Here is a 25181-nt window from a genome sequence, read left to right on the forward strand (position 1 = left end):
TTGAGGTTACACAAAAATCCCTATGAAATTATCAAATCAAAGCAAAGAGATTTAACTTGAAAATCTACTCTGCATTCACTGTTTTTGCAGTTCTTTGGCATGAATATGTATTGTAGATGGAAGATCTTTGCTAATAAATAGCCAACATGAGTTTAATGAAAATCTCATTTTGACAGATACATCTGTTCTTCACAAGAACACTTAAATTCTTTAAAGCATTTAAAGACCAGTTAGAAAGATTTCTATAGTTATAATGGTGGTATTATTTTATCTATCATATTATTTTTTTATGGACTACTATATGTTCATTAACATTTATGTGCTTTTTTTCCATTCATCTCTCTTCATCTCATGAAAAGCATATCTGGGTAAGTTAAAACACCATGGTTGCTGGACATATCAATCTTCAGCACCATGTTTATTTTCTATGTTTTATTCTTATTTTTCCTTTTTGTTTTTCTGTGAACCTTATGTAACAAATCCATGTAGAAAATTGACCTAAGTGAAAACTTTCAAAGCATTCAAAATAATGGTAAACCTCAAAAGCATACACAAATTTAGGTCAGGACTTGCTCCTGAATTGCTTAACAGTATAGATTAACTAACTGGAGATAACTTCTGTCATTTTTTTAAACAAATACATTTTAGAAAGTCTATTTTTTTTAAAATAAACAAATATTGGGAGATCTAAAGCTCAGAATCACAAAAACATTTGAAAGTTTAAGTCAGTGGAAAAATTGTGAGAGTGAAGGCCTAGTTTAACAAATGCTGCTAATGCATAAATTCTGTTTAATTAAATCACAGAAGTCTCACAGAGTACACAATTTCTTTTTTTTTCTGTTTGAGCCCTCATCTGTTTCAATACAAACATATATGCAAAAATGTTTTATTTGTACATATAATTTTACTATTTGCTTTTTCATCAGTTCATTTTTTTGTTTGTTTTCGGTTTTGTAGTTGTTAACCTGATGTCAAGTTTAAAATCTTCATTTCCTTTGATCTCTTGTACAAATGCTATTTCACCTTGAATAAGAATTGGGAACTTAGGGAGAAAATTTCATCTGCTCAAAGCTACAGCTTTCTAAAGGTATAAGGGTACAAAACCTAAAGAGAACAGGGCTTACCCTGTTTATTTAGAATACGTGATTATTAAATGGCTTTATAAAAGTAGATTTGATAACATTTGATCAAACTGGGAACCCCAAGGGTCTCTCATGTTGTACAATACATACAAGATTGCAAGACTATGCATTATGCAAGTCTATTTATTTTATGGGGAGGGGTTGCTTGGGTTTTTTTTAATAGTATCTTTCTGCAGCTCTAATTTTTTAGGGTCTGTCTTAAGCATTCTTGAATGTGCTTCACCTAGTTTAAGATACATATCTTCAGGGAAAAAAAAAAGAATGCTACCCTTTAGCTTGCTTACTGTTCAAATGTACACCTATAATTACAGCATTGTTAATCCGTGTTATCTGGAATACTGTGAAATTTATGCTTCCTTATTTTATAGATTTAAAAACTTCTGTTAATTAATTGGATCTTGATTTCTGTGTTTCAGTCATTTTTTCCAAGACCTCCTTAAAACTGAAAACAAAATATGTCATAAAAAATGGAAATTGAATTTTGGCCATTGTTTTCAGTCTGAATATTACATCAGGTATCAAAAAGGAGAAAAAATGAGGATTTCAAATTATTTAAAAACCAGATCACTTAAGTGTCAAAGTTGAAACAAGACCTGACCCAGGTTTTAATTAGTGCAGTCTTTAAATCAGTTGGATCATTTCAGATTAAATGAAATCAGCATTGCGGGGCAATATGGAGTCTTGAGACTCTCCCTACTCCCCCACTCCTACTTCCTACTTTAAATTAATTTATAATATTACTTAAAATACATAGTTAAAGTGTAACTTGATATTTTTCTGTTAGATATTTAAAATCATTATTAATTTATACAAATTCAACTAACTTTATTTTTTAATACAATGTCCTAAGCTAGAGGATTCTAGCCTGTCTTAAGTATTTAGTGAACAATAATAGAAAGGATAAAATCCAAATCCAGCTTAATTAATTAGAAATCCTTTCTTCTGATTTTTGCAATCTTTGAATGTATGTTAGATTTCAAGTGACAGATGTGTTTAATCTTAACTTGAAATCATAGGATTACTCAGACAAATACAACCTGTGTGGTCTATTGTCTCTGTCTATTTCTCTTTTAGAAACCAATGATGTATAATATTTTGTTATAAACTGAACATTTAGTGTCAGTGATAATAATAAACATAATAATGTCAGTTAATAATAAGAAGAATCATCAGAGGACCTGCGAGGTAAAAACTTCAGTCTGTTTTCTTTTTGAGCAAACGTCCATGAGCAAAGACCATTTTGCAATCTAAATTACCCATTAGCCAAATTTTTAAATAAATTCTGCTTGTTTTTTACAAACATGATTTGGCTCTTTACTTCACCGTACCTCCTTTTAAATTTATCTCACATTTATTATTACATTTTAACTAAGAGACATTATATAATGTGTGCTGTAAATATCCTTGAGGACTTCTCACGTGAGCCCTACTAGAACTATCAGAGTAAATCCTATTTTTTGCAGGAATATGAAGATCTGTGTTCAAACACTGTTCAAGTATCATCAAGACAGTGTGTGGACTTTGTGTATTGCACAGAGTGCATTATGTGTATTAGAAATTTCTTGTTTACTTGATAGGGGAGGCTCATCTTCATGAAGAAAATTGAGTGTCACTGAATGACAGACTCTAAGTCAAGATATCACTAACTTCTTACACAAATTCTATTTAAAGAATATCAATATCTTTAATAAAGTTCATTGGGTTTTATGCAATTAATTGATGACAGCTGCTGATACAGACCTAGAATTTTTCTGCAAGGGAAGGATATATATGAAATGGAAGATTTGCAGGATAATAGCACAGTTTAATTCTAATCATTTCCCTCTTCCTATTGCTCCCTCTGCACCTCTCCTGTCCAAAGGGATATTGAAGTCCCCATTTTATGAGACAGTTTTGCTCTCAGATTTGTAGGTTGATCTGGGAAATTGTGCCTGGCTCTTAGATGAAAGGTGTTAAAGAAAATGACCAAGTGTAGCAGTGTCTTCAAGAAGTAATTTTGGGGAGGATTAAACATCAGAAGTCAATGCTAGGAAGGTAACTCTGCTTCTTCAACACACCACAAGACAACTTGACATTATGTGATTTTTATTCTGCTGTCTTTGATAAAAGTGTGAAAACAGCCCACTTTATGAGGCACTCTCTAAAACACACAAATACAAGTATTTCTCAAATTTTGGATTAATATTAAACAGTTGATTTTCATGAAATTTCCCGACTTTGCAAGACCAGGATCAGGGTAATGATATATTTTAAATAGCAAATTCCAGTTACTCCTATAATGCCTCCAGGAAGAGGATTTTATTCTTGAGCAGTAATAATGTTATCTTTAAAAATACGGCTTTATTTTGGAATTCATTCCAGTGGTAGTAAGTGGTTTGAAGCCTTATCTTCAAAATAGTAGGATTTCTAGTAATGCCTAACTAATGTTAATTTTTCCTTATCAGCTTGTTTTCATATGTTGCCAAAAAAAAAACAACAACCTAGCATGGAAATAATTGCATTTTAATTCCCAACTCCTTATCAATGTAATGTGGACACATTATATATAACATGTAGTACTCTTCTGACAAAGTCTGAGGAGGAGAAAATCCACATGTTCCCCTGCAAAGCATCTTCTAAATTAGACAAGCTATATAATGCTTCTCGTGATCCCCAAACCCTATCTTTGTAATGAAGGGAAGAGGGAGAGAGTGTTGAGCTTTAATCTATTTGTCTCTTCTTCCCTGTGATCATTTATATGTTTCTGATTTCAGGAAGCCAGTGACTATCCCATAATGACAACAGTAGACAACATTCTGTCCATTCTGAAGTACTTGGTTTATATTCCAAAATAGGCAGATCACTTGATTAATTTTTCTGGTGATTTGCACTATTGATCAAAACAATATATATTTTTTCCTACATGATACTTTTAACTTACTGGAAGAATGGAGTTTTTTCCTATAGTACTAGTTCATATTAAAAAAACCTAAGACCTCACCACTGGAGTTTTCATTGACTTCTAATTAAAGAATGTCTCTCTTAGTTAAAAGATAGAAAGTCTGGATTTAGTTTTGGCTTATAAATTGAAGATTCAGGTTTTACAGATCTCCTAGTCTGTATTAAGAAGTCACCAAAGACTAATGTTCAAAAAGTAAAATATAATTTAAATAAACTTTAATATTAAAGTGGGGTTTAAGAGAAACATCTGAGGAAGGAAGTATAAGTTTTGGAGCACAAAATTCTTTTTAAGGGAACAAAATATTATAAAAATCCTTTTAGGATTCCTCCATATCAATAAGTGAGGCACTGGCCTTATGATGGCTGTATTTCTTGTGCATGTCCAAGTACAGGATTTTTAACTTTTCACTAAAAAGTATTTTCAACCCAAAACAATTTCCTTCCACATGCCAAGACCATTTGAATTATGTTTATCAAACAGTAGGCTTTGACTATAGCACATATATAGGGCATCTTACTTCTGGCCCTACTTTCTTCAGCCAGTCAATAACCACAACTATATTTTCCTTTAGCTCTGTGAGCCAGACTGCCTCCAAAGTAGCAGAGGTGCTTTCCTGTGCTTGGAAGAGTGTATTGGTTTGAGTATCACTGGAATAATTCTAAGCCTCCACAACAAGCCTCAGGCTGGTTCAAATGTTGCAAAATCACAGAAGACTCCCCAAAAATATATACTTTGCAATTCCAGTATAAAGTAATCAAGTTTTTCATGGAAGTGAGACCTTAAAGTGCTAATGCCTCTGATGGCATCTCAGTTCCTGAGGCCACACAGAGGTTTAACAGCAAATCAAAGAAAGAGGCCAAAACTTCCTCCCTATCTCCTTGTCGACCAGGTGCTGCTGCTCTCCTGCTTAAAGCAGGAGACAACACAAGCAAGGAAGGTCAGTGACCCTCAAAGCCATTATCTCCTTCTTTACTTAGCACGTTAGCCAGCCCTGCTCTTTCAGCTGGGATAAATGAAGAGAATAGCCCATATAAAGAAAAATCTGGGATCAGGTTCCTCCAAGGATGGTGTCTCCATGGGACACTAGCAGGGGCTGCTCCCTGGGCTTGGGCTGGCTCTGGGGAAGGAGCGGATTGCACAGGGTTTTGTGGAGTGTATACTCTGCCATGGGATACTGAGAGTGACCAGATGAGGAAGGGGCATTCCTGAAGGTTTGTCTCTCCCTAAGGATGGCGATGCAAGCTCACAGAGTGGGTAGCAACAGGAGTTGTGCAGCCTTGTTGTGGTATCTGAGGGAGGTACAGCACTGCTGTAGCACCCTGATGAACCAACTCTGAGAGAAGGCTGCAACCCAAATACCTCATCCACAGGTAGCTGGGTTGTGGTCAAGTCTGGCCATGCCTTAATTCTGCTCTCCTATGCAGGCAGGTGAATACATTTCTATTGGTCTTCATTACTTGTCTCCTTGGGAATATGAGGTTTCTGAACCTCCATCAGCTGCTGAAGTTAACATGGTGTTTGTGTACCCAGAGAGAAACTTCTCATTTTACTGAGAGTTATGCTTTCAAAGAAATCAAGGATAGTTCTAGAGTGTCTTGGGATATCTGAATTACAAAGGGTAAGTTATACTGTAAAGGATGTGTGGGAGGAGAGGCTAGATAAACTTCAGTAACACTGCCAAGTATTTGTAATGTTCCATATTACTGAAGCAGAAACACAGAAAGTAAAGTAGCTTTCCTGCTATTAATATTCAGGCAGAGATTTAAACCTGTATGAAAAATTGCTTGTTTGAGTTTCATTTTCTGCTAAAGCCAAATTTTCTTAGTCTGGCCCCTTAGCAGTGCAAAAATTCCCAAAAGACTACTTCTTGTAAGTAACATCACTCCATTGCTTTTATCTGCTGTGATTTTGTAGTACATATATTTGAAAGGCTGCTAAGGCAGTGAAGAATTGCCAAGGGATAACTGAACCACAAAGATGGTAGTAATAAAGGAGAACAGAGCAAAATTAAAGCTATAATTCCAAGATTTTCTTGTTATGTGGGAATGTAAGCAGATTTTAATACTGCATTAGCATAGTCACTGTCTAATTTGTTTTTCACTACAGCTTGTTGCTGAGAGCATTCTTTTGTGTTTCACTCAGTAGGAGGTAGCTGAAAACATGTTGTTAAATACCAGAAAAAAAAAGAGTTTTGAAGGACTACTTTTTCTATGCCATCACCACAGTGGATTCTCTACTCCTTTTCCAGGATTAAAAATGTCTGGTGAAATAGTTGAATGTTTTTAATATAGAGCATTTTCCTGATAGTCTGGCTCAGTAGTCTGTACATAACTATACCAAATATTTAATACTGCCATATTAAAAGTATATTTTAAGCTTTGAGAATGATGTTTTACATACACACTGATTGTAGTCCAGAAAAACTGCAGATGTGGAAGTTGGATTGGTAGCTGATCAACTCAATAGAAATATATCTATGTATATGTATAAAATCGAAAAACTATATAAATTCTATAACTATAAAAATATATACATCAGTAAACCATGTAGATTTCTTTTATATGTAATCAATAGTTAAAAAATCCAAACATGAAACTATTAAAGATACAACCAACTCTTAAATAGCCACAGATGGCGTATTTCAGGTGCAGAATAGTTGTACTCCAGAGGCCCTAGCATTGTGCATAGCTTGTCTAGCTGGTTCAGTGTTTCAAACACAGACATCTCTCAGATTCATCTGCATTACATTCGTGTTTATTTCAGGTCTAGAAGTTGCCAATTCTGGGCCTTTCCAGAGCTAAGTTAGACTCAGGAGGAATCCCTCAGTTTTCTCTTCACTAATGTCTTTTTTTATATGGGTGATCATTTAATATAGAGTACATCAATTCTTTATTGCTTTGCCTAAGAAGAAACAGAAACCTCACCTTTTGTATGTTAAGTGTTTAAAAGGATGTTGGGGGGAAAAAAGGAAGATATGGGAATGGATTAAGGAGTGCATTCAACAGGGGAAGGAGCTGTATTGTTCACTGGTGTGTTCTGCGCTTTTTTTATGCCTGTCATTATGCTTCACTGTTGTTACTCTTAACAAAAAGGCACAGTTGCATCTATATGTCCCTACACATACCTCCACATATTTAACATTTCTTGATCTATTTTTAGACATGAACTTCTGGAAGAAGCTCGGAGAAAAGGTTTGCCTTTTGCACAGTGGGATGGGCCAACAGTAGTTGCGTGGCTGGAGGTAAGTGTTGGCCATAACTTGGAAATGTGAGTCATGTTTGTAGACTACTTCTGTATGCTTGTCCTTATAAATTTTAAAAGAGACTAATACAGTTTCCTCCTTACCCATGGTGTGTATCAGAGACTACAGCTGAAAAAAGTAGGACAGGATTCCACAGTGGTATGAGGACAGGAAATGTACTTGAACCTGAAATTTTGGAGGGACTAAATGGATAGTTTTTGGAACCCATTTAGAAAAAACATTCAGCAGAACTGTCATCAATTTTGACAAAAATCATTTAATGTTTTAGATGAAGGAACTATTCAAAAAATACTTACACAGATGCTGAGGGGAGGAGAAGGCAGAAAGTAAGGAAGTTCTTATACAAATACACAGTGACTTCTACATGGCAAGGCTGTAACATTTCAGTGGTGATACAAGCTCTTTGTTGGCTCAAGGAACAAGTGCCTATTCCTTGCTATATCAAGGATTTCTACATATTCCTGCCTTTTCTCCTCTCTGCTGTAGGTATCATCCACTGATCATCAGATAGACTTTGTAGAGTTTTTCCCTTCAGTTGAAAAAAAAAAAAATCCCTCTCCAAAGCTTTAACAGGAATATGTTAGTGAATAAATGAAACATGAGAAATGAAAGCAGCTAATGTCTTCAAAATTTCTGCTTCACATTGAAATTGCTGAAGGTACCTAACAAAAAAGATGAAATGAAAACTGCAGAAAGCCAGTTGAAGCATTTGCATAGATTTGGAAAATGGGATGATATCTTCCTTCCCAAAAAATATCTCTGTTAATGTGGAACAATACTTAATTTGGCTGCTACTTGACTTTTTCATAGGACTTTGGGAGCTCTGTAACCAGATTTGTATCAGAAATATTCAGTATTACAGTAAAAGCTAATTTGCTGGAGAAGTGAACATACAAAAGTCTATACATGTCTACATACCAAGAAAGATCTGCCCTTGGTGTCATTCAGGGCAATTCACAATTTGAATTAGTTTTTGACAAGTTAAATCCTCATAGTTTTTGCCTTGATTTGTAGCTGAAAAATAAGATATCCTTCCCACTGTCTCAGAGAGGGGCTGTAAAGAGAAATTGAGGGGAATTTCTTGGGAATTATGATGCCAGTGGCACAGGAGAACACATGAGGAAGTTTATGTTGCAGTATTCAATGGAGATTGATGATAAAAAGATAGGACAGAAGTACTGTGTTTATTCAATGAGCATCAGTGCATTCAGTCAGCAGATGTATGCGGTGCATTTCATACTCTCCTGAGGAAAAATTTAATTTGTGACACTTTGACTAAAGAATGAAATAAATATTAAAGAAGACAAAGGCTCAAATTTAAGAAGTATATATGATCACAGTTGTGAAATTTTCAAACTTTTCAGGGCTTAACTTTTCAGCCTTAGTATTTCTTCTGGTTGCTTATATGTAGCACAAACATAGTTTAGATATATTTTAAGAATTTGGGGTTTTCTTAATTAATTCAGAAAAAGTATATCAATCTTGATATCTGAGTTCTCTGTCTAGAACAATTACTGTGTCCTCTTTTTAGAGCTAACATAACATTATTTTCTGATAGAGACAGCTATTTGCTGAAGAATTTACTTATTTTGTTGAAGAACTAATTTACCTGATGAACAGCAAACATTTGAATCTGTTTCTGCAGGGTGAATAACTCCCAGTATTTATGCTTTTCTGCTTTTCAAGTGCATATGTGAAAAAAATTAATGTCATAATAAATTAGATTATGAAATACATTTTAAAGCTATGCATAGTTTTCTCATGGCCCTTTGTTTAAGTGCAGATGGTTGTTATCTACATAATTTTTGTTTTCTTTTTTTTGCTTTCATGAAACTTTATATTTTGTTACAGTTTTTTGGAATTAGATCATGTTTTTAAGGTTCAGACTATCATTGGATGGAGGGTAGTGGCTAATCCCATCAGTGGGAAGGACTTTTTGAAACACAATGCTCTCATTTCTCAAACTCTTTGATGCATCAGGACTCAGCACAGAAAAGCTTGACTGAGCTCTTTTGGAATATGACAGTCAAGTCTGTTTTCTAAGTGACATAAAAGTGAGCTAACAGCTGTTTTTTAAGGAAATATTTCCCATGGGAGGTATGACTTCTTAATAACCACTCAATGATTCCCTGTACTGTGTCAAATGAAATGAAAACCCTTTCAATTTGTCACTGCTTTCCAGATTTGTTGGTGAATTTACTGGTGGCGTATTTTGACTCATTTCCTCGACCTCGTGTCCTCTTTTAGTAAGACATTATTAAGATTAAAAAAATAAAATAATGAAATCAGCTAATTCTGATGGCCTGTTTGAGATGCACCTAGCTAGATCTTTGTTTTCCATTGTATTATCCCTAAAATGTCAGTGATTATGGCATCCATTGCTTATGTTTTTCTCACAGGCTTTGCTAAGTATAATGTACTTCATACTGTGATAAAAACTTCTCACATGTACGTATCCCTGATATGGAATTATCTCCTTTGGGAAAAAAGAGCTGTAGATACTGACAGCCATATCAATGGGCCATTGCAAAATGAGAAAGCTGAGAAAATCAAGAATAACTCATACTCAGTAGGTCCCAGGAAAGACTGCTAAGAGCAGAGCGTACCTCTTACAAGGAAAGACTGAAGTGGTGAAGCTTGGGGCTGTTGCTGATCTGGGCTAATAAGTTTAATATAAGGAGAGGAAAAGCATGCAAGTACATATCTGCTGAATCCACAGGTGATGTAGCTGAGTTCACACTTTGCTGCAACTTCTAACCAGTATTTCTAGCTAGGATGTGACACCACACCAGGCTGTACACAGATTTACTGTAAGCTCTGTCCCTGCTAGGTTGGTTGTCTGAACTTTGCTTGGTTTATTTCTAGTAAGAAATTAAAAGCTGAGAAGTGTACAACTGTGCCCCATGAGTACACCATGGGGACTTATATGGAAAAAAAAAAATCATTTTTTTGTGCAACAGTGAAAAAAATTACTTAATTCCTCTTAGATTATTTTCTGTATATAATATTATCAAATGGGCAGTAACACTGCCTTTGCCACTACTTGCTCATTAAAAGCCTGGGAAAGGAGTAGCCCAGGGGATGCAGGCACACAGTTCTAAAGCTACTTCAAAGCATGCCTTGCTTTAAAGTTCTGGCTACAGTAAAAGCAACAAAATGAATTCACATGAAGCCATGGCAATTTCAAAGGTTCTGAAGCAATTTTATTTTATTAAAGACTGTGATGTTCATGCTTATTTGTGTGTGTTACCATGCTTATTCAGATTGATAGGTGTCCTGATGATTCATTTAGTTATTTAATATTGGTCATTAATTAATTGATTAATAGTGGTCACAGCACCAAGCCTGACAGAGTTTGGACAACACTCCCAGGCAGATGGTGTGATTCTTGGGGCTGTTCTGTGCAGAGCCAGGAGCTGGACTGGATGGTTCTAATCGGTCACTTCCAGCTTGGGATATTCTATGACTGTCATTGCATTTGAGAAATGAAGCAGTGCTCTGGATGAAGCGTGTCCTTTCTCTCGGCAGCTGTGGCTAGGTATGCCAGCCTGGTATGTTGCTGCCTGCCGTGCCAATGTGAAGAGCGGAGCTATTATGTCTGCTTTGTCCGATACTGAGATTCAAAGAGAAATTGGAATCAGCAATCCTCTTCATCGCTTAAAACTCCGATTAGCAATCCAGGAGATGGTATCACTGACAAGTCCATCAGCACCTCCAACATCCAGAACAGTGAGTCCTGTTCAGCTAACTTTTTCTTCCCCGATTCACACTGCAGGAGTCTGCAGAAAAACTTCTGTAATACCAGAGTGGCTCTATTGTGACACACACTTCACAATCAATGGGAACAATCTAATAGAGACTCAGAATGGCCTGTTCATCACTTGATTGATTGTTGATTGCTGATGTTTTTCCTTTATCAGATATTCTTATTTTTTTTTAAGTCATGCTTCTGATTATCCCTGATGTTATTTAAATTATCAGTATTGAGCATCTTGTTTGTAATTTTTGCCTTTCTCTTCCTTCAAGTCATCTGTACCAGCCTAATCAGAATGGTTTCTCTTTTTTTTTGTTTGTTTGTTTCTCTTTTTTTATTTTTTTGGGGGTGGAGAGTAGGCAGGAGTTGGGAGAGGTTGTGTAGGAACACAGCTCTTTAGAATTTTGCTCCTATTCCCCTTTTTTGCTCCCTTTCCAATGTTATCTAATCTGAGTCAGCTGGCTTTAGGGTCTTCATGCTTTTAAGAGAAGCAGTGATTGGAGGTGTGAAGGGAGCCATCTGGAAGGTAGAAGTGGAGTGTGTGCATTCAGTGAGCAAGGGAGAGAGAGTGGCAGCAGACAGGAGGGAAGTAAATAAAGAAGAAACAGAGATGCAAGGCAGAAAGAAAAGGGGAATATATCAAAAAGAGCAAGGAAAGAGGATAGGGGAGAGTAAGAATCAATATGCTATAGACAAAAAAACACCTTTTAGTTGAAAATGAAGAAAAACAGGCCAAATGGATGAGGAGAAAAAAAAGAAGCAAGATAACAAAAGAGGAGTTTCATGCTGGGATATGGTGATGATGATGGCTATGAAAGAAGTAATGGAGTTGGAAAAAAAAAGAGGCTTGATCAGGTGGAAAACACAGCATAGAAGTGAGGGACATAGACTTCTACTCCTGTAGTGTAGCTCAGATGTCTACTACAAAGACAATAATGTTAATAATAATAATATTTATNAGCATCTTGTTTGTAATTTTTGCCTTTCTCTTCCTTCAAGTCATCTGTACCAGCCTAATCAGAATGGTTTCTCTTTTTTTTTGTTTGTTTGTTTCTCTTTTTTTATTTTTTTGGGGGTGGAGAGTAGGCAGGAGTTGGGAGAGGTTGTGTAGGAACACAGCTCTTTAGAATTTTGCTCCTATTCCCCTTTTTTGCTCCCTTTCCAATGTTATCTAATCTGAGTCAGCTGGCTTTAGGCTCTTCATGCTTTTAAGAGAAGCAGTGATTGGAGGTGTGAAGGGAGCCATCTGGAAGGTAGAAGTGGAGTGTGTGCATTCAGTGAGCAAGGGAGAGAGAGTGGCAGCAGACAGGAGGGAAGTAAATAAAGAAGAAACAGAGATGCAAGGCAGAAAGAAAAGGGGAATATATCAAAAAGAGCAAGGAAAGAGGATAGGGGAGAGTAAGAATCAATATGCTATAGACAAAAAAACACCTTTTAGTTGAAAATGAAGAAAAACAGGCCAAATGGATGAGGAGAAAAAAAAGAAGCAAGATAACAAAAGAGGAGTTTCATGCTGGGATATGGTGATGATGATGGCTATGAAAGAAGTAATGGAGTTGGAAAAAAAAAGAGGCTTGATCAGGTGGAAAACACAGCATAGAAGTGAGGGACATAGACTTCTACTCCTGTAGTGTAGCTTGGATGTCTACTACAAAGACAATAATGTTAATAATAATAATATTTATAGTTTGTAGTATCATGTCTTCATGAAATTCCTGGAGAATCATTTGGTGGAAATTAGAATTCAGATACCTTAGAGAGGTACCAGATCCACATAAGCACCTGGGCAACAAAGCTCTAATGTTGCTGTTGATTGGCCTTTTATCTTCATATTGTTAGTGTTCTTTAAATATTGTACTTCCACATCTGATACTTTCTCCCCTGAGAACAGTTTTATGTGTCATAACCATGGTAATACTATGAATCATAAGTGGATTTTACTTAAGTAAGGCAGAATAGACTCAATAATGTTGAATTACTACACAAAATTAATTTCGATTTTAAAGCATAAGAGCATATTTCAAAGCATAAAAGTATTTACACTTATGAAGTGAGAGAACATTACATTCAAGCTAAAACTATTAGGAATACTTTTGCCTTGGTCTTTTTCATTCTCCCTGAGCAACTGTGAGCACAAAGCTGTCCTGCCCTGGAATGTGCATTTCTGAGTCCCAAGTCTTTCTGCCTCCCCTCTTTCTCAGCAAAGGAGTTAATTTACCTCAGCTCTCCAGAAAACATAGCAGACACCCACACCCCCTCCCTGCCTCATCTCATCGTCCTAGTAATAATCTGATGGAAAACAATAGGATGAGGAAAAATAGTTTTACAAGTGAATTCTCTTGATATTTTTATTTACATAAACATGGCGAAAATAATAATTATTTAGATTACAATATGAGCATGTGATGTGTGCCAGAATATCTGGGCTGGAAAATCTCTGGGAACTGAAGCTTACCTCCAGACAGAGCTGTGAGCTAAAAGTTGTATTTGCCAGTTGTTTATGAAATGTAGCTTTAATTATTATTCTTTCCTTTGTGGCGGTGCTCTGCTGGATTTCATCCATCAGTTCTAGTTGAAATGCTCCATCACATCTGTTCAGAATCCACTAATGGAAGATACAAAACAAGTTGTCTAAAGTTGTCTCTAGTTGCAGCTTGGTAGAGGCAAGAACGTGGTTGTGCTGATGGTGATGCTATGCGCTGTTAACTTACAGTGGTGCTGCCTTTCTTCTTTACCACTGCTTACCTAATGTGGATCCCACCTGCCTTCCTGCGGGCCTTGTCCATAGCCCTCAGGCAATGTTTGGGTGACCCATGAAGAAATGGAAAATCTTGCTGCTCCAGCTAAAACGGTTAGTCTTTCCATTTCCATTTAAAATGGTTTTAGTGCCCCAAAAAGAATTGGGCTGTATCTGCTTTAACACAAATACTGTATCTTCTGTAGGATGTTTCCCAAGCATGCTATTAGAAAGTCACAGGGAGTAATGAAATTGAATTTAAAGAACAGTTACATAACCTGTCAGCAAAAGAATTTATAAACTGTATCGCGATCACAAAAATTGTGTGACCCTAAAACCAGTACTGGAGTTTTAGAGTACATAATATTTTCAGTGCCAGTGTGAACACCATTTAACGAAATGAAATTGTCACGGTTACGAGTGCAACATTTCCACGGTACTCTACTCCCTAATGCCTCTTCTAAATATAGTTTTATATATGCTGACACAGAAAGAAATAAGAAAGGCTTGAGAGTAGTGCATTACACAACTTCATGTTTTTATTAGTCCTGTGTCTTGCTTTTTAATTTTGGGTGCATGGAGAGTGTAATTTACTGATTGATTTTTGTCAAACCTCTCTCTAAATGCTAAAATAGTTCTGACTTTTTTTTTTTTTACTTGGAACATATGTTATTTTAGGTTTTGGGTTTTGGCATTACATCATAATAATTCTATAAAGGTGCTTATAAAACATGATACAATCCTACAATGAGATCTCTGAAAAACCAATCTTCAATTTGGAAAACTTTATAGTCAGACCAATCCATAAATGGTGGAAGAGGTACTGGAGCTAAATTTTGGTGCAGTAAAGACTTATCTCTTAGAAGTTTATGCGTGTTATAGTATTTAAAGTTTTATCATCAACATTAATGAAGCCAATTCTCATCAATAATTTTTTATTTTTTTTTTTACAACTGAGTTGATTTCCAGTTTTATTATTGTTGGTAAAGATAAATGCAAATATAACAACACTGAACTGACTACTGAAGAAGTAGACTTGATCCTGTTTAACTGGTCAGCCAGAAAAATACGGTTTTGCCATAAAAAATGTTATGTAAAAAGCTCCTTTACAATACACTCTCAAGAAGAGAGCTTTTTGTTGTGAATATTTTAAAATCTAACTAGAAACAAAAAGTGACATCTCTAATGCTCAATTTATAAGTAAGTGGTTGTGTTTTGATTATGAAACTGTGAATTGTTTAAATAATGCTTTAAAATTTCACTGAGATATGATGATTTTATACCATGAAAATTCAGCTAGATTTGCCCTAGTAAGATTTTATGGGTTTGGTCTTGTAATTTTTCAGGTAGTTTAGCCCAGGATGTTGCCACTGATTGGAGTTATTTTATCAGGTCATTTTATGTATATTTTTTCATTGTTATTAACATACATATGAAAACCACATATTTTTATAATTCTTTTTTGTTGTCTTTTTACCTGCTTTACTAATTGGCTCCTGCTCATAATACAGAAAGAGTCTGAAGAAGGCAGTTGGGCTCAGGTATGACCTTTCATGTGATTTTTTTAAACTGAAAGTTAATAATAATATAATTGATTACATCAATATGCATATAGTACTGTACTGTGACAGGATCTCAATGGGTGGATTACAAGACGTATTTTAGAGTTCTTCTAATACAAAGAATATATTCTCTGGGCAGGTTTGTTAGACAAAACAGAAAGAGGTACATATGCTGTGAATAATTTTCATTAAAAAATTACTACATTCCAGAGACATATTCTACCTCCCACTTAAAACTAGTAGAAGTATTTGAGAATAGGATAATAAAATATGTCAAGACTTTGAGACCTAACTTTTCTAAAATTACTCTGAATTTTTTTTAGAGCAATTGTATAAATCACACCCAAGTATCAGTCTACAAATAGTTTTGTATAATTCAGTTACACTACCAATTAGATAAATTTTTAAAACTTCTTTCTTTCTAATATATACCGATTTTTACACAAGCTTGCTATCTTTACTGATGGCATTCCTTTTCTCTTCAAAATCTTACAAGAATGAGAGATGAGTGGAATATATTTCCCCCCACAGAAAATATATCTGGCTTGTACTGTGTTATTCATTTTTGTATAATGGCATTAAAAGCAAAACCAAAAAGTTAGGCTTGAAAGTGATGCTCAAAGCTGAGCATGATCTTGCTGAGGAAGTGTTAACCTTGCACTTTATGAGTTCTCTGTTCTGTTAAAATTTGTAGTACAAAATAATTGACAACAGTGAGATGTAAAAATCTATTTTGCCTCTTAATAGTGCAACTTGTGTAAAAATAGATTAGTATGCATGTTTTTTCATAGCTCTCTTCCTCACCCTATTGAAATTTCAGCTGAACAATGAAGCCTGAATACTAGCTTCTAGGAGGAAGCTGCTTTGCTCCTATCTCAATTAATTTATTGAGCTCTACATATGATGCACTTAGGTTCAAGCTGTTCACAGCTGAAAAGGTCTCATTAAAATGTAAGCCAAACAACTGAAATTGAGTGCCAAACAACTGAAATTAACTTTTACTCTCAAAAGGACTACAAGTGTGTAACCATAAAGTTTCATTAGATAGTATTTAGAAAATCCTATTTCCCACTAAACAGTGACACAAACCTCAGTTGATTCTCTGGAGCCATGTTTGTATTACCAGATTCACAGCAGGATTTACCTGGCATGAATATTCTAGAAGGTCAGCTGAAAGCAAGTAAGATTATGAAACACACACTTTTTGATTGTGTAGCAAGTTTGCTTGCATTTAAAACTCAAAACTGAAAAAAAATCCTTAAAATTTACAAGGTTAGAAAACAAAACACAATGGGTAAAACTGCTATCAGTAGCAAATACCTCACAGTGGCTCCCTCTTCCAATGTTAAATGTTAAAACAGAATTTATTTTTTTTAGATAGAATTTCTCTAAGCTAGGAAGTCTCACAAGAAATAAGCAGAGCAGATATATTCTGTCTTTAATCTGTGGTGCAACCTTGAACAAACTCAAGAATTTATTCCTTCTCTCTTTTCTTTTCTCTGTAGACCCTGGCTTATGGTGATATGAACCACGAATGGATAGGTAACGAATGGCTCCCCAGTCTGGGTTTACCTCAGTACCGAAGTTACTTTATGGAATGCCTGGTAGATGCGAGGATGTTAGATCACCTGACAAAGAAAGATCTCCGTGTGCACCTAAAAATGGTGGATAGTTTTCATCGGTAGGTTGGCATAACAACTACACCTATAAAAATGCTTATGTGTCTGCTGTAGTGCTCAGGGTGCACAAAATAAAAACACTTTCTGTTCTTCTGGTGCAGAAAACCATGCACAAAAGTGAGGGCTGACTGTCCGAAATCTGAATTGAGAGAGATTTGTTTAGTAATAGCAACCGCATTGCAGTTATACCTCTCAAAACCAAGATACTGGTACAGACAAATTTCATAATGAGCAGGGAACCATTAATATATCAATAAACCCTTAACAATACAGAAATAGTAACAATTTAAGTGGTTTAAAGTATCAGAAAATGTTAGACTAAGATTCAAAGCCCTGAGATCTCATAATAATGCAAAGCTATTTTGTGTAGCACATAAAAGCTGTTAACAGTACAAGCAAATTGACAGTTGCTCAGGTTACCTAGGGATATGCCTGGAAGCTAAACTGGAAATATGGCAATAAAGGCATTTAGACTTTAAGGTGAATGATGTTTTTGTGACAAGAAGTGTCTTTTTACTAAACTGTCTGATTTGTAATTTTTTTTGAGGCCTGGTTTGACAAAACATTTCGTGGCTCGCAAGGGCTGACCTTTTCTGAATACAACTTTTAATGCTTTGGATTTCTTACACTAGAACATTTATTCAAACATACTCATTTTGATTTTGTCCATTTTATTCCTGAAATCTGTGAATTTTTTTAATGGTTTTGCTCTCTTCTCTGTTCTCAAGATTTGCTACATGAGCACCATGAAACACCTCATGTGAAGTGCAGGAAACACATCCTATATATGTTCCTATCTTCAAAATTATCTTTATTAACTCTGTAAATGTTTCTCTTTAAATAACAGAACAAGCTTGCAATATGGAATCATGTGTTTAAAGAGGTTGAATTATGATAGAAAAGAACTGGAAAAGCGAAGAGAAATGAGTCAGCATGAAATAAAAGGTGATAGTTCCTGGGAATGAATACTGGGAATGTTTCTTCTCTTAAAACTTGACACTGGTAACCCCTTGTCATGCCATTTTAGCAAAGCATTTAATGTGCTTTAAGTGTTAAGTCCCTCTGTCTTCAGAACACATCCTAGCTCCTTAAATTAGGCACAGTCAAATACTTTGCTAAATTGGGGCTGCAGTTCCTAATGGCTGTTTGATACATACATTTTGCTAAACTGGTTTTGGGGACAGATTTTATCTGAGCCTCTTTCAGGGTCAGAAGTGGAAGACCAAACAGCCTGCAGCTCAGTGGGATGTGCTGGGGACAATGCTGGAAAACGGGAGTACTCAGGACCCTCTCACTGTGCTCTGGCTTTTGAAAACCTTTGCCTTTGATTTCTTACATTAGAACGTATCATAGCAAATGTTGCTTGGAGGGTTGACCACTGAGGCAGTTGATTGGTATATAAGAATAGTTCCTAACAAAACTGACCTTATTAGAAGATTTAACATCTGATTCTAAAGATTTTTTTTCTGTGTAAAGCTCTCTAGAGCAGTTGCAGGCTCACTTCATGGTTCCTTTAATATATAACAATTAGGGTGGTTGGCTTTTTTCATCTATCACAAATGAATCCTCTGATTCCTTTGAGCATTTCTAGCTCTAGTGACTACAGCAGTCAGCACTTCTCAAGCACAATGCTGATTAGAAGAGCTAAAAAAAACCGGAATTAGAAGGGGGAATGGCTACAGTGACAGTGTGCATGTGCTCAAGACAGACGATGGCATGCACTAATGAAGACTTTGCCTTGGATGTGCAGGCATCAGTGCCAGTCAGTCTGAGTGTGTTTAGCTTTAGACCGACATAGGAGAATTGTGTATTGGTCTCAAATTCTGGTGTGGCTTCAGTGCTAGTCACTGCTAGGACAAGGGTAGTAATTCATAGCCTCCTTCACCCTGTTGGTCAGTTATTCGTGGTCCCAGGAGAGATTTGGTCTCTGCCTGCCCCCATGCTTCAGTTGATCCTGACCCCAAAGTCTGGGATGCTCTTGGCCAAGCGATGGAGAGTGCTGGCTCCCAGAACAGCTACATTAGCTGGACCTCTAAGGGTTTAGGAAAAAGCCTCATCACTTAGTAACAGAAAACTCAGTATTATGTTTCCCAGTCACAACTATAAAGATAAGTAATTTTTTTTTTTAATCTTAAAAGCAGGGCAGGCTATTTTTTAGAATAGCCTCAAAAATGGTTTTCTAGCTCATTTTTTGCCTCAGCTTTATAATTGGCATGGACTTTAACAACTCTACCAGCTTTCTGAACTAAACATAGTTTTAGTCTCATCATTTGCTTTATGGCATGTTATAAAATGGTAGGTGCTGACACAACTCTCAAAATGTTTAATACAAAACTCCCCAGCGAAGCCCTGAGGAATGGATATTTCTCCTGTGCCCTTGCACTGTTTAACTGTAAAAACATGGCTAAGGATTGAAAAGGGTATATATAGGAAGAGGAAGGAATTGCATTCTGGAGATGCCCTCTGGAAGCATATTTCTCTTTTGGAAACATTATTTGGTATAAACATTTAACTTGAAGATAGCTAAAATCACACAGAGTTTTTGAATAGGAGATATTAAAGCTGAATTTGCTAGAATTCCTCTTTTAAGAAATAAAGCAGTATGACATCCACAGTGCATGCACAGCTACATACATGCATGTACCTGTACAATTTGGAAGTTAAGAGGTATCAGGAGACTGATCCAGTGTTATGTCCTTACAGATGTGCTGGTATGGAGCAACGATCGAGTCATACGCTGGATACAAGCCATTGGCCTCCGAGAATATGCAAATAATATCCTAGAAAGTGGTGTACATGGTTCACTTATAGCACTGGATGAAAATTTTGACTACAGCAGTTTAGCTTTATTATTACAGATTCCAACACAAAACACCCAGGCAAGTTTGCTTATGCTACTTATTGTTAATCTGTACCCATTACTGCCTTTTATTCATCTTCAATCATTTTAATTGTTTACTTTGGTATCTCTAGGCACGGCAGATCCTTGAGAGAGAATACAACAACCTTTTAGCACTAGGAACTGAAAGACGACTTGAGGAAGTAATTAATTTTATTTTAAGTATTTATAAAATATCACAGTGAAACATTAAAATAAATTGAATGCATGAAGACATGTTAATTCTCACATTGTTAAAAAAGAGTTAGTTAAAGCTTTAAGAAAAAATTAGGAATGCCCATCAAGGGCCAGTGTGGCTACATACTTATATCACCTTTGATGCTAAATGTGGCACTGCACTCTTACCTTAAGATGAATATTTTCCAGAGAGGAAACATGCAGAACATGCAGAATGGAAGTCCTACTGACCAGGGCAAGTGGCAGAAAATGTGTGTGGGTTGGATGCCTGTGCAATCTATTCTTTAGGCTACTTACATCCTTTATTTAAAAATAAAGAAGAAAGAAGGAAAATAGATTTTCTGTTTGTTTCTTTTTCATTTTTCAAAGTTAATATTAATCAAGTGCATTTTGGGGCAGTTATCTGGGATCAAGAATCTCAAATCCAATGATGGAAATTATTCATATTAATGTAAGAGTCCAGTGCAAAAGTGTTCAAGTCTTGGACTTTTGCATATGAGAAATAAAACTTTTAAAGACTTGCTGAAAATGTGAGATGCATATGAATTCTGTGCATGCACGAGTGTTTAATCCTTTATTAGCACTTTATGAAAGCCTGCTAATGCAGTAACAAACCACTGCACCGTCACTGTATAAGAAAATTCTACTTTAGCTGATACTAAAGCCCTCAACTATATCGAGCCAGAGATTTAAGAAGAGCTTCCCACCCTAACATTTAATATTCTAAAACATTTACTTTTGCAAGTGTGTCTCGAACACATTACAGTAACTGGATGCAGTGCAACAGAGCAGGGTAGTTATTGTCGAATACATTTAACAGTGGGAGAGGTAACACACAGCAGGATAATTAATCAAAACATTTCATTTTGCTTTATCAAATACAACTCTGTGTTGACAGAGCGATGACAAGAACTTCAGACGTGGCCCCTCCTGGCGACGACAGTTTCCTCCGCGCGAGGTTCATGGGATCAGCATGATGCCGGGCGCTTCGGAAACGCTGCCAGCTGGGTTCAGACTAACCACAACATCAGGGCAGTCACGGAAGATGCCAACTGATGGTATGCAGTCACTTCTGCACTTCCTGTTGAAAAGCAAGAGGCTTATCCTAGCACGCTAAATTGACTTTTAATGCATGCCTGTCTTGCACCACAAAAACTGTGTTCATTTAACTGGGATGAACAGAGTCTGGGAGAGTTGAATTAGGGAATAGAAAAGCACTGAATTGGCATACCATTGATTTTTTCAGGTTTGCTTCAGCCTGTCAGTGTTTATTTAAAATACAAAAAAAAAAAAGGCCATCTCACCATCCTATGTCTGCAAAGGAAACATTGGGAAAGACAAGAATTAATTTACTAACTTTCAACTAAGACTGCATATAATATTTAAGCAAATTTTTCAGCTTATTAGCCTCTCAGCAGGTGGGGTGTATTTTAGAGAATGAACTTAGAATGGGCTATCATCTCTATTTTCCTATCTGATTTTCAAATTAGGTACCTTAGCCTTGACCATCAAATAATTGAAGTTGTTAGCAGATAATTACCATCAGATGGGTAGTTAGCAAATACTGAATTTCGGGCATTAATTGAGTTCCTGTATACCCATCTTAATTTTCTTTGGAAACCTTTCAATTTCCAAAAGATGCACTAAGTCAGCAATGATTGGGAAAGTAATAAGCATACATAATGCAACAAAAAAACATAATTAAAAAATAAGTAAAATTTAAAAATCATTGTAAGAGAGCAAGGAGAAGGGACAAATCCCATCACAGCTATTTCTTCAGATATATGGAAGATAAAGCCAAATATGCCTGCTTGAAGTTCTGAGAAGCATCAGTACAAAGACTGGCCCATTTAAAATACTGCCATTTATTTCATCATGAGAGGATTTAGGTCTATGGATAGACTTGTCTCAAAGTAATTTAATGCACCGCTTGTAGTGATTACATTCTGTAACTCTTGATTGAACTTGGTATGACAGTATTGCCACCTAAATTCCATTAAAGCCATCTAAATTCCATTAAAGTTTCTCACCTTTAAAAAAAATACTTTATAGTTGCAGTTACAGAACAAATAATTTACTGATTGCATCACTGAATTCCATTTGTTCCTAGCTCTCATGGTATTTCCATGGCCCACATTACTGCAGCAGCTAAGAATCTTACAGACATTCATAGATTTCATCTTCTAGCCATGGTATGATGTAGAAGATGATATTCCCATTTTACAGAAGGGGAACTAAGGCATAAGGGAGACTTAGTGATTTACTTGAGGTGTTCCAGACAGTTTATTCTTGAGCTGGGTACTGAACTTAGTAGATTTAAAGGTAAGTAATTTTGAAGACCTACATCTTCATCCAGGATTTGGCATCCTATCTCGAAGCACTAAGAATGCAATAGTATTTAAACAGCATGATAGGACTTCTAACAAAATAAAGAGTATTAGAACTTATAACAAAATAAAGACAAAAATTGAGTTTTAAACTGTATTCACTTAATACAGATTCCAGTAGCACATCAGACTTGAAGAAACACTGAGTTCTGAACTAGACTGTGCCCGGATCATGTAATAGAAAGCCACAGACCAATTTAACAGCCACCCTTCCAGTGGGAAACTGATTGATTTATTTTCCTCATGATCTTAAAGAGGTTCTGGTTTGTTTCTTTTTTTTTCTTTTTTTCTTTTTTTGCAATTTCCAGTTGCTTCATCACGACTACAGAGGTTAGACAGCTCAACAGTTCGTACATACTCATGCTGACAAGACCTAGCAAAGAAGCCAGCACTGAATTGTGAGTATTCATAAGGGGTCATCATGAAAGCTATTTGTAACTGTACACTACACCCCACATTATCCAAGCAAGAGCCAGCATGGAGCAGAGGACATAACTAAAGACTCACCAGGGTGGTCATTTCCTCATGACAACAGTCTTAAGCTCAGTTTAGGTGATGCTACCAACCATAACATTTTGGGGACATGGCAGTGGGCACAGGGAATGAATTTACTCTGTGAGAATTCCAAAAGAGTTCTACCATGAGCTGGGGTGGGGGGCAACACTAGTAAAGCAGAAGATGTTTACTTTTTTTTTTTAATTAAAGCTATGGCTCAATTTAGAACATCAGGTAGCTGCATAAAGCTAGAACAAAAACTTCCCCACACAGAAAATTTTGCAAAGTTACCTATTGCACTTCTCAAATCATTCAGAATTGACAAAGAAAGGATCCAACTCTGAATCAAATTTAGTACTGGAATTCATGTTGCATTTTTTACCATTTATCTTTTAAATATGGCTATGAATATCACAGATTAACTGTTCCAAAGTTCTGTGGAAATATAGTTTTCTACTTCGTCACAAGTTTTGCAAAAAATCCTAACATGATGAGCATTTCCATCAATATGGCACCATTTCATGCTAGTATTTTCTCAGTAAAACAGTTTTCCTTTAAGTTACTTGAGAATTTGTAAGGGAGCTGGAAAGAATATTTGGATATCACCAAAACCTCATCAGGCATCAAACATGCTTCAATAGCTGTTGCATATTGTAGGCAAGATATGCCAGGATCTGCAAGAAAGTAGGGGGTTTTTTGTTTGTTTGTTTGTTTGTTTGTTTTTTAGATTCCCAAGACTGGGACAGGATTGGGGCCATCAAGATCTTACTAACTCTGCATAGATTCAAGAAGTGCTTAGGAATAGTAAATGTTAATAGCGGGAACAGTAGATTGCTCAGGATCCTCCTGATGACAGGAGCTTTAGTTCACAGATGTTCAGGAGGCTGCAAGAGTATAAAACCTTAATCTTAAAAAAGGGCACTTTCCATGCCACCACTGAAAAAATAATCACCAGGGGTGGGGTTTTTAGTTTCTTAGTTTTTTTTTTTTTAAAGGTAAGTTAAGCAGCTGGTCCTACAAAGATGATGATGAAGCACATAAATTACAGAAATCTTTTTCTGTGTACGTACGTATAGATTAGAGTGTGGTGACAGCAGAGGTGCATACATTTTCTTCCATGTGCTTCAGAACTGTGTGCTGAAAGCAATAAGGTATGACCAAGAAATTAAGTTCAAACACCAAGCTATATATTAGGCCAACAGTAATGGGCCAGGCACATGAGGTGAGGTTTAAAGAGTGCAACAAAGGCAGAAACTGAAATTTGATATGCTAGCAAAAATTAAGATTATCCAAACTGTTTATTCCCACTATATTAAAAATCATCTAAAAAGTAGCAAATGAAAACCAGAAGTAAAGTAACAGACTTTTCTGGCACTATTATATCAAACTTCAAAATTTAAAGAAATTGCCTGTATCTCAAAGATGAATGCATAAACAAAAACTGCTCATGTGTGGGATGTGAGCTTAAAGGACAACAGAGGAATTTTCAGAATTTTGTGATCATAGTTCCTGGGTAACAGTTTCTTCATGGAAGGAACTGATTGATACTTGGACAAAAGGAAATATTATTCATTACAACATGCTTCTTGAAATTTTCCAGATCCAGCTTAGACTGAGACCAGACTTGTAACAACTTGCACCATCAGCAGCTGTGTTACTCTGGTGAATAACATATCTGCATGCATAGAACCAGGGACTGATTCTAACTAAGCAGCAGAGGGCAGGGACAGCTGGATGAGTTTTTATATAACAATATAAAAAAAATTAATATAATAAAGGGGAATATGCCTACAAAGAACAGGTCGAAAAGAGAGCTGCAAACAGATTGCATATGGAAAAAATGCTCATGGCCTATGATCACAGCAGGCTGCAGATTCTTGCATTTTGCTACTCTTACAGAGATACTCCCTTACAGAGAATGTCAAAGCCTTGTATTTCAAAATAATTTATGCCAACAATACCAATTGGATACAACCTTACAGTGTCTTACAGTGTTTCTTCACAGCAGCTGTATCTCACTCATATGCTTTTGAATTGCATTTCAGGTGGGTTTTTTTAAACATTTGTTGAAACCATGACGAGCTGCCAGAAATCACGAACAGACAGTCTCGGAACAGTTACATGAGCATACTGTGAGCAGCCCTGT

At 36.0% G+C, this 25181-nt stretch overlaps 1 protein-coding gene across 13 annotated transcripts in view; it reads left to right on the forward strand.

Moving 5' to 3' along the window:
• Positions 1–25181, forward strand: part of PPFIA2 (PTPRF interacting protein alpha 2) — a 330580-nt gene that overhangs the window by 303066 nt on the left and 2333 nt on the right. For 12 of the 13 annotated variants that reach the window (XM_018080360.2, XM_018080361.2, XM_018080364.2 and 9 more), the window contains 10 exons: positions 7243–7324; positions 10874–11074; positions 13888–13950; positions 15348–15377; positions 16904–17079; positions 17925–18022; positions 19781–19956; positions 20051–20119; positions 21052–21211; positions 22849–22938. In XM_018080360.2, the coding sequence (XP_017935849.1) occupies positions 7243–7324; positions 10874–11074; positions 13888–13950; positions 15348–15377; positions 16904–17079; positions 17925–18022; positions 19781–19956; positions 20051–20119; positions 21052–21211; positions 22849–22907 (1114 nt within the window). In that variant the 3' untranslated portion in view covers positions 22908–22938. Of the gene's footprint in view, positions 1–7242; positions 7325–10873; positions 11075–13812; positions 13951–15347; positions 15378–16903; positions 17080–17924; positions 18023–19780; positions 19957–20050; positions 20120–21051; positions 21212–22848; positions 22939–25181 lie in introns of those variants that run through there. The other variant, XM_018080373.2, reaches the window with a different exon arrangement.

The sequence above is a fragment of the Manacus vitellinus genome, unplaced genomic scaffold, assembly GCF_001715985.3.
Source record: "Manacus vitellinus isolate BGI_N305 unplaced genomic scaffold, ASM171598v3 scaffold_5_pilon, whole genome shotgun sequence".
In the NCBI taxonomy this organism is placed as follows: Eukaryota; Metazoa; Chordata; class Aves; order Passeriformes; family Pipridae; genus Manacus; species Manacus vitellinus.